Below are 10,264 nucleotides of genomic sequence, written 5' to 3' on the forward strand. Positions count from 1 at the left end.
AAAGGAGGGCAAGTAATAAGGAAAGAAAGAGATTTTGAATTAATATAAACAACTTTCTGGCTGGGCATGGTGGCTCATGCCTATAATCCCAGCACTTTAGGAGGCCGAGGCAGGGGTCAGAAGTGGTCACCTGAGCCCAGGAGTTTGAGACTAGCCTAGGAAACACAATGAGAACCCATCTTTAAAAAAATAGAACAAATTAGCTGGGTGTGGTGGCCCATGCCTGTAGTCCCAGCTACTCACCAGGCTGAGGTGAGAGGATGGCTTGAGCCTAAGAAGTCAAGGCTGCAGTGAACTGTGATTACACCACTGCATTCCAGCCTGGACGACACAGCAAGATCCTGAAAGCCTGATTCGGAGTCTGGACTTGCTGCTTAACAGCTGTGAATACTTAAGTAAATCAATTCACTGGGCTAAGCCTCAATCTTCTAACTCAAAAAAAGTAACAGTAAAACAGTAAAATCTGCCATGCCATTCACAGGGCTGTTGGTAGGATCTAGTAAGATAATCGACTTGAATGTGCTTTGCAGACAAGAAACCACAGGATTTATAGCAGCTATGCTAACATGATCTCCAACTACTTCAGGTACAACATGAACAAAGTAAATGAAACCAGCTCTACACTCAGGTGAGACACCACTTGACAGTTTTCAGGAGGCCTTTCTTTCAGTCAGTGCCCCAAACAAAATGTCAAATCTCCTTAAGGAGGTTGTTTTTTTTTTTTGGAGACAGAGTCTCGCTCTGTTGCCTACGCTGGAGTGCAGTGGCACCATCTTGGCTCACTGCGAGCTCCACCTCCCAGGTTCACGCCATTCTCCTTCCTCAGCCTCCCGAGTAGCTGGGACTACAGGTGTGTGCCACCACACCCAGCTAATTTGTCTATTCTTAGTAGAGACAGTGTTTCACCATGTTGGCCAGGATGGTCTCGAGTCTTGATCCACACGCCTCAGCCTCCCAAAGTGCTGGGTTACAGGCGTGAGCCACCGCACCGGGCCTACTTCCTTTATTTAAAAAAAAAAAAAAAAAAAAAAAAGGTGACGAAGCTGATGCTAGAATAATGAACAAACTTGCCCAAGGTAACACGGCAAGTAAGTGGTGAAACTAGAACTCAGGTGCAGCCGGTACTATACCTCTGTATGGCATACATTTCTTTTCATTTTTCCACTGCTAGAAGATACACAGTATATATGGTATACATTTCTGTCTCCCTCACAGAGTATGTACTTCTCAAAGTTAGGGACTAGGACTTCATCCTTGCATCTCCCACAGCATCTAGCACAGAGCTCTGCATATAGCTGGGGCTGAGGAAAAGTTTATTGGACAAAAGGGCTGTTTCTGTTTGCACAGACTAAAATCTAGTTACTTGGGCATATTAACAATTTAGGTGGCTCTTGAGCCGTTTGCTCAATCCTGCTTCTGCTTCGTGGAGTGTACTTTCATTTTAATAAATCAATGCTAAAAAAGAAGGCTGGGTGCAGTGGCTCAGACCTGTAATCCCAGCAATTTGAGAGGCTGAGGTGGGCAGATCACTTGAGGTCAGGAGTTTGAGACCCAACCTAGGAATACAAAAATCAGCCGGGCGTAGTGGTGGGCGCCTGTAATCCTAGCTATTTGGGAGGCTGAGGCAGGAGAATCTTTTGAACCTGGGAGGTGGAGGTTGCAGTGAGCTGAGATCGGGCCACTGCACTCCAGCCTAGGTGACAGAGCAAGACTCTGTCTCAAAACACAAAACAAAACAATTTAGGTCTTGGAAAGCTTAAATGGAACACAAATGCAATCCCAGTAATTTGTGAGGCAGAGCTGGAGGGATTGCTTGAACCTAGAAGTTTGAGACCTCGAGACCAACCAGAGCAACACAGGGAGACCCCTAGCTCAAAAAAAAATAAAAATAAAAATAAAAATAAAAAAAAATTAGCCAGGCATGGTGGTGCACACCTATAGTACCAGCTACTTGGGAGGCTGAGGTGGGAGGATTGCTTGAACTCTGGAGGTCAGGCTGGATGAGCCCCAATCATGCCACTGCACTCCAGCCTGGGTAAATCATATTAAAATTTAAAATTAAACAGTGCTATGAAGACAATCAGCATAGAGTTAGAGGTTAGAGAATTAGGTAACCAGGAGGAAAGGTCTCTCAAAGGAGGTGACATGTAAGTAACTATGAATGAAGCCAGGAGTGGGCCAGGTGACTATCTAGAGGAAGGGAGTTCCAAGAGCCTTGAGGGCAGGAGTATGCTGCTGCCCCTCCCTAATTACCTTACTTCACTGAAACGAAGAATACTGGGAGTTGGGGGTAGAGTCTGCAGGTTTTTGTTAAAAGATTTCAATATTGATTTCAGGTTTAAAAAATTGATAAAATGAGAGCAAACTACGAAAACTAACCAGGAAGACCTCTGCTCATCTCACAGGAAAAGGAGAAGGAAACATTTACCACACCCCTCACATTTTACACCACCCCATGTAATATTAGGTAGACGTTACTATCCCCATTTTATAGATAAAGAAATTGAAGATCTATCAAGTCAGAATTCCAATCAAGGTCCATGTGTTTCCCCTAACCTGACATTGTTTCCTAACAAAATATTCTCATCTTTTGGCCGGCGCAGTGGCTCACCCTGTAATCCCAGCACTCTGGGAGTCCGAACAGGCAGGCAGATCACCACGAGTTCGAGACCAGGCTGGCCAATATGGTGAAACCCCATCTCAACTAAAAATACAAAAATTGGCTGGGCGAGGTGGCTCACGCCTGTAATCCCAGCACTTTGGGAGGCCGAGGAAGGCGGATCACCTGAGGTCAGGAGTTCGAGACCAGCCTGGCCAACATGGTGAAACCCCATCTCTACTAAAAATACAAAAATTAACCAGGCGTGGTCGTGGGCACCTGTAATCCCAGCTACTCGGGAGGCTGAGGCAGGAGAACTGCTTGAACCTGGCAGGTTGCAGTGAGCCAAGTTAGTGCCACCACACTACAGCCTGGGTGACAGAGAGAGACTTCGTCTGGGGATGAAGGGACAGGGGAGAAAAAATGAAAAATGACCTAAGTCTGCAGCCCCAGCCCCTAGTCCAACTTTATAGGACCATATGGTGTCCAACTATTCCCCGGGAAAGAAGGGAGCCACCCACTCCATAAAGCGCACCACTCATTGCTTACTCTGGCCCATCTCTTATTTCATTGAATAAAACGTTCCTTTCTGGCATGACCAGTAACTGAACATCTCTCACAATACCCACGCCACAGTGCGAGTCACTATAGCCTAAGAGTATAGCCTACCAGTATGAAGCATTAGCTTTGGAGTTAAACACGGGTCCAAGTCCTAACTTTCCAGGTGTAAATGTGAGCAAATTACGTAAGCTCTCCAAGCTGTAAAAACGGCAATCATGTTATCCATCTGATACGGGCTACTCTGCAGATTAACTGAGATACTGGAATGCATGTAACGTGCGTGGCCCGGTGCCTAACACACAGTAAGAGAGCAGTAAGTGGCAGTTACTGGTATTTATTACCGTCGTTGTTGTTGGCTTAGGACACAGCGGCACTCAGGCCTTGGGGGCGGGGTCTCCACGGGAAAGAGGTCTCCTCCGGGGAACTTCTCCGACGGTCCCCTAACCTGCCTGGGACGCCCCGGAGTGATCCAGCAAGAGGCTTCCCCCGCCAGAGCTCACAAAAGGGCCCTTTTCCAAACGCGCCTCGCGCTCGGGGCCGGGCCCCTTCCCTGTATGCCTCAATTTCGCCCCGCCCGCCGAGGTCACGCGCTCCAAGTTACCATTTTCTTGCTCTCGGTGCCACGGTTCGCCTGCCTGGACATGGTGCCGGCCGCCCCGCCCCACTCTCCTAGCCAAGGGTTAGCTCGGCGACCCCTGCAGACGCCTCCCGCCTAACCGCTGCCCCTCAGCCCAAAGGACTGACCGGCACTGACTCACTGCGCCTGCGCGGCCTGCCGCGGGGCACCACGGGACTCGTGGTCCGGCCGACTACAACACCCAACAGCCTCTTTGGCGGCACCGCCTCTTAACGCAGTCAACTACCACTCCCGGAGTGCTCCGCGCGCGCCTGCCTGGTAGAGCTCAGCTCGCCCTGGACAGCATCCCAGCCACTGGGTGGCGTCCGCAGCCTTCGGTAATCCTGGGCAATCCACACGGTTCCCCCGGACTCCCTCCCCCCGCGCCCGGCTCAGAGATGATGCTCCGCAAATTCCTCTCTCGCCAGGGTTGGTCTTGGAAAGTCCCTCTTTCGAGCTAGCTTCTTCCGCTGTTGCGATTCAGCTCCAGAAGCTCCCAAGATGTCCCAGAAAACTAGCAATGACTCACACAGAATTGGCTTCTTCATTAGAAAAATATTTAATGACCTACTATGTGCCAAGCATTTCGCTAGTGCCGTTCTCTTCAGACTGCCATCTGTTCCCAAACCCCAAATGCTGCCAGCATCTGCATTCTACCACCTGTGGCTTCGTGATGGAATATCCAGTCTTTTAGATAAAGTTCAAGTCACTTTCTCCCCCTCCATCCCCCTAGAACAGCTACACTGCCTGGTTCCCAGGAAACAAAGATCACTAACTGTCGTCGCCGTCAGTTCTGAGTTCTAATCCCAGCTTTGCCATTTTAGGCAAGTTGCTGAATCTCTCTCAGTTGTTGTAAAGATTGGTGAGCCACGCATGCCCAGCACTTGGGCGCATAAAAGGCATAAAATAAACGTGTATTCCCTTCCAGCCACCCTCCAAAAACAAGCCAACAAACAGGCCCCAGAAACACGAAGGGAATGTGCTGGCTGAACCCTCACCCATTACCAAGGGGAAGTCTACAGTCCCTGACCACAGCTCTTTGGTTTCAGCTCCAGCGGTCTCTCAGCTGATCAACTCTGAGAAGGCTGGGCTGGGGGGTCCCTGAGCACTCTCTGTTCACTTAGGCCTGGTAGCCTGACTGTAGCAGCTGCATTCTGGCTCCTAGCCCTCACCATGACAACCAGCCTGTCCAGACATGAGCCAGCCAGGCTAGGGAGGGCTGGGGGTGCTGATCAGGCTGCAAGCTGGTGCCCAGGGTTCCCCCAGTCCCTCCCTCAGGTTGCAGGACCAATCATTATTATACCTCTTTCCCCAGACATTCTGTTTTCTCCCTAGAGGCAGTGACCCCTCACTCTCCATCCTGTGTAATGCCACAGGGGAAGGAGCCAAGGGCCGAGGGCTCTGGGAAGGAACTTGAGGGTTGGTTGGGGTTGGGGGAGGAAAGCAGGGGTCAACTAGCCCCCAAGGGCCAGCTCATCTTGAGAAGAGGCCTCTGCATTCCCAGGAGAGAGGACAGCTGAGGTGAAAGCTGCAGTTGGCCAGCCTGTCTGTCGGTCTGGGCTCCTCCCTGCCGGCTGCCCTTGGCTGCCCACAGAAACCTGAGTCATACTCACGGCCAGCCACCCGACCCCACCCTGCCTGCTGTCAAGCAGGGCGGTTCTAGAGAGACTGGAGGTGGAGCCTTTCCCTGCCTGTCCAACAGCCTCTGAGATTTTGCCTCTCTCTGCCTGGGATTCCTCCACTTGGCGTCTCTTCCTCTTTGGGACTTGCAATGTCATTAGTCCTGAATTAACAGTGGGGGTGGGGGCCATCTCAGGTTGATCTATATGATCCCCTCCTCACTCAGATGGGTTCTTAAAGGCTTCTTAGGCTGAGCACAGTGGCTCATGCCAGTAACCCCAGCATACTGGGAGGCAAAGGCAGGAGGAACACTGTAGCCCAGGAGTTTGACACCAGCCTGGGCAACATAGTGAGACCCCCATCTCCATAAAAAATAATTTTTAAAAAGGCTGTTCTGTTATGAAATAGTCACTCTTTTGTTTCTTTACTAACAAAAATAAATAAAAATTATTAAAAAAAAAAAAAAAAAAACGAGCTGAGCATTGTGGCGTGCACCTGTGGTCCCCAGCTACTAGGAAGGCTAAGGTGGGAAGACCGCTTGAACCCAGGAGGTGGAGGCTGCAGTGAGCCACGTTTGCACTACTGCATTCCAGCCTGGGTGACAGAACTGAAACCTTGTCTTAAAAAAAAAAAAAAAAAAAACTCCTTAGACAGCTGTTCCAAGGATTCTCCCTACGGTTTCCATCATTCCCAAATCCCAAACCCTCCCTACAACCTCTAGGGGCCAGGACATTGAGGAACACCAGATGTCCCCTCGCCACCCTCTTCTCCTTCTCCCTAGAAAACAACACAAGGGATAGCTTTCTGTTCCTATCAGGGGCTCTAGACAAAGGCTCTCTCCTAGGAACCCAAAGGGTTGAACCTATTTAGTCCTGTAATTGAGTTCCCCGCCTCCCCAAGAGCTGGAGGGAGAGGGGCAGTTGGCATCACCAGCCCCAGGGAGTGGGCCCCGGAAGCTGTGGCCCCCCAGGAAGGCCGGTGCTGGTTAGAGACCCCTTGTTGCTGCAGTCCCTTGAGGCTGGGGCAGTGCCTTGAGGCTGGGGTGGGAGTGAGAATGTGATGCCTATTCTCTCTGCCCCCACTGTGAGGCCCCTCCCACTTCCTGCAGTACTCTGTGGGTGTGGGAGCAGCATCCAGGGCCTCAGTCATGAGATTTGTAACTTTGTTAACTCTCCCTGTGATTTCCTTCACCTCTCCATCAGGTTCATCCTGGATCCTGCCCCACCAAACCTAGGAGGCTGAAAATGCCCTTGCCTTTCTTCCCCTAGGGGAAACAGGATGGAAACATATTTTTTTCTTTTTTTTTTTCTCCTTTTTTTTTTTTTTTTTTTTTTTTGAGAGTCTTGCTCTGTTGCCCAGGCTGGAGTGCAGTGGTAGTGGTGTGATCTTGGCTCACTGCAACCTCCGCCTCCCAAGTTCAAGTGATTCTCCTGCCTCAGCCTCCTGAGCAGCTGGGACTACAGGCATGTGCCACCACGCTTGGCTAATGTTTTTGTATTTTTGGTAGAGACTGGGTTTCGACATGTTGGCCAGGTTGGTCATGAACTCCTGACCTCAGGTCATCTGCCCACCTTCACCTCCTAAGGTGCTGGGATTACAGGCATGAGCCACCGCGCCTGGCCAAAAATTTTTCTATTATACTCTTTTTTTTAATATTTTTTTTCCTCTCTCTCTTTTTTCAGACAAGGTCTCTGTCATCCAGGCTGGAGTGCAGTGGTACAAACATGGCTCATTGCAGCCTTGATCTCCTGGGCTCAAGTGATCCTCCCACCTCAGCCTCCTGAGTAGTTCAGACTACAGGCACGCACCACCATGCCTGGTTAATTTTTTGTATTTTTGATGGAGACTTTTTTATATTTTTGATGGATTTCACCATGTTGCCCAGGCTGGTCTCGAACTCCTGAGCTCAAGCAATCCGCCTGCGTCGGCCTTCCAAAGGGAAAGGAACAGCTCACTCATGCCTGTTTCTATGCAGAAGGAGGAGACTGCCCTGGGCCACAATCTCCTCCTGCCCTGAGGAGACTGCCCTGGTCCAGAGGTCCCTGTCCCTGGAGCAAAGACTGCAGAGAATGCTGTTGGTACTTCAGCCTCTTATGTTAGGGTTTCAACAAGTACCCAACTTGCTCCTTCTCTGGGATGTCTAATATTTGTGGTGCCCCATGCAGCGTCACCTAGCCCCAAACTCAGAGAGACGTCCACTCTTAACCCTCTTGGTTGCTGGGGCCTGGGATCCTGGCCAGTGAGGAGGAGAATGGAGAGGAGTCCACTTTCTCTGTCCACCGACTGTCTCAATCACGGAAAATGGGTGCTCTCCAGACACCCCCTCAGCCATCCTTCCCGCACTCCCCGTGGACTTGTCAGCAGTGCAGGAAGCCTTCGGGTCTGGCCAGGAGAACTGTCATTTAAGCTGCCAAACTCCCAGATGCTCTGCTGGTCTCCAGAATCAACATATTATGAGTGCCTCACCCTCAGGCTAGAGAAGGGTTCCTCAACCTTAGCACTACTGACATTTTGCACCTGAGAATTCCTTATTGTGAGGATGGTCCTACGCAATGTAGGATGGTAAGCAGTATCCCTGGCTTCTACGCAGTAGCTGCCATGTTTACAGACACACCCCCCCACACCGCCATGTGTCTCTAAACATGGCTAAATGTCTCCTGGGGGGCAAAATTACCCTTGGTTGAGAACCCCTGACGTAGGCTAATACCACGCGCTGTCTCTTTTTAGTGAGCTCCCCACAGTCAATCCCGAAGACAATAGATTTCCAGTTCTAAAGTCTGCTCTCCCTTCCTCTACTGAAAACCCTCATGATCTTCAATAGCTCCCCATGCTCATTTCCAAGCCATTTGGCATTCAAGTCCTCCTGCGTGGGCTGTCCCTGACCTATCTGTTCATTTTTAGCTGCCATTTCCGCCTCCACTATTCTTTTTGTTTGTTTGGCTGTTTGTTTGTTTTGTTGTGGCAGGGTCTCATTCTGTTGCCCAGGCTGGAGTGCAGTGGCACGATCTTGGCTCACTGCAACCTCCGCCTCCGAGGTTCAAGCGATTCTCCTGCCTCAGCCTCTGGAGTAGCTGGGATTACAGGCGCACACCACCACACCTGGCTAACTTTTGTATTTTAGGTAGAGACAGGGTTTCACCATGTTGGCCAGGCTGATCTCGAACTCCTGACTTCAAGCAATCCTCTCACCTTGGCCTCCCAAATTGCTGGGATTACAGTGTGAGCCACCACAGCCAGACACTATTCTTGAACCGTAGCCAATGGTGGGTATCTCACTACTCCCATCCATCCATCCATCCATCTATCTTCATCCCTGCAGTAATCTCAAGACAAGGGGTGGGAGGTGGGAGAAGAACCATCCCAGAGGGCTCTCCCCATACGTGTTCCTGAATTCTGCTGTCTGGCCACTGCCTGGGTCAGGTCTGGCCTGTCCAGCTTTGGAAGAGGCAGGCTGTGAGGCCTCTGACCTCACAAAGGACTGTCATGAACTCCAACATCCCCGCAGTCCCCCCACCCTGCAGATAAGATGACTGACACAAAGATGCGGGATCTGCTTCTCGTCCTTCCACTTTTACTCATCAATGCCTTCATCACCATTATACTTATTTACTGAGCACTTCCTAGATGCCAGGTTCTGTGCTCAGCACTTCATTTCCATTGCCTTATTTAATCTTTACAAAGACCCCAAGATACCTCATGGCACTATTATTTTTCTGATTTTGTAGGAAAGCAAATTAGATTTTAGAAAAGTTAAGTCACTAGCTCAAGGTTGCCGGCTCCAGTTGCCGCCCTTCTATCATCATCCTTTTCTAATGTTTTTGGGCCAGAGGGGACACTATTCCCTTCCCAGGCCTTCCCAAGAGTGTCCAAGCCCCCGGGTATGCACACATCCCAGGACAGGCTGCTCCCAGGTTGCCTGAGCTGGTGACGCTTTTGTTTCCCACTCTATCCCTCCAAATGGCCGCTTTCTGGAGCTGCTAAAAGGAAGGAGGCACTGGCGGGAAGGGGGGCAAGGGGGACAGTATCTCACTGGGCCTAATCTCTGGACAATGAAGAACTAGAGAACTGACCTTCTAGAAGTCAGGACAAAGGGCAGGGCCAGGGTGCGCAGGGCCCAGCTGCCCCTCCTCCTCCCCACCAACCCAAGTCCCTGCAGCAGCACCATCATCCATCCACCTTCCCAGCAAGCTCCCCACTCTGCCCCGGGCTGGGCCTGGCTTGGCTTGAAGCCCTCACCTCAGCTGGCACCAACAAGGGGACTGGGAGTCCACTCTGGAGGGCTGGGAAGAAGGGCTACTTTAGGGAGTGGATTCTGGAGGGGGTCGCCACCCCCTCATCGACAGACCACGGGGAGAAAATCCTTCTGGGGTGATTGGCGGGGTCGTCTGGTGGGGGTGGGGGAGGTTCAGGGCTAGGACCACCCAGTTTGGAGCCGGGAGGGACCCAGCAGATTAGAGACCTGGGTAAGGCAGCTGCGCAGGGCTGTAATTACCCCAGAGGAGCAGGGAAGACACAAGCCCAGGATGCCGGAGCAAGGGCGGCAGCAAGGCTCCAGGACCTCTCCCCAGCCCAGCCATCAGCAGGGGAGAGAAAGCGAAGCCCTTTCAGGGGCCTCCTTGTGACTCTCCTTCATGCCTCCCGACGTCTCCCGGGCCGCTTTGGTTTAGGTGGGTTTGAGAAAGAATTTGGACTCGAAGCTGCCCTCTCAGCCCCAGCGCCAGAGCCCCCAAACTCCAGGGTGGGAAACGGGAGTCCCAGCCCTGCTCCCCCTCTCCCCCAGTCCCCGCGGCGGGTGAGTCACCCGAGCGCTCCCTACATAGTCCTCTGGCGGTGCGGCGCGTACCAAGGCGCGGACGCAGGGGGAGGCA

At 51.5% G+C, this 10,264-nt stretch overlaps 1 protein-coding gene across 6 annotated transcripts in view; it reads right to left on the minus strand.

Annotated features, from left to right (window-relative positions):
- TRAPPC3 (trafficking protein particle complex 3) overlaps nt 1–10,258 on the minus strand; it is a 23,411-nt gene extending 13,153 nt beyond the window's left edge. For 3 of the 6 annotated variants that reach the window (XM_011989004.1, XM_011989000.1, XM_011988999.1), the window contains exon 1: nt 3,762–3,939. In XM_011989004.1, coding sequence (XP_011844394.1) covers nt 3,762–3,803 — 42 coding nt within the window. In that variant the 5' untranslated portion in view covers nt 3,804–3,939. Of the gene's footprint in view, nt 1–3,501; nt 3,940–10,212 lie in introns of those variants that run through there. The other 3 variants (XM_011989002.1, XM_011989001.1, XM_011989003.1) reach the window with 3 other exon arrangements.
- Nucleotides 10,259–10,264: the final 6 nt, after the last annotated feature.

Source organism: Mandrillus leucophaeus, unplaced genomic scaffold (genome assembly GCF_000951045.1).
Source record: "Mandrillus leucophaeus isolate KB7577 unplaced genomic scaffold, Mleu.le_1.0 Scaffold343, whole genome shotgun sequence".
NCBI classification, from domain to species: domain Eukaryota; kingdom Metazoa; phylum Chordata; class Mammalia; order Primates; family Cercopithecidae; genus Mandrillus; species Mandrillus leucophaeus.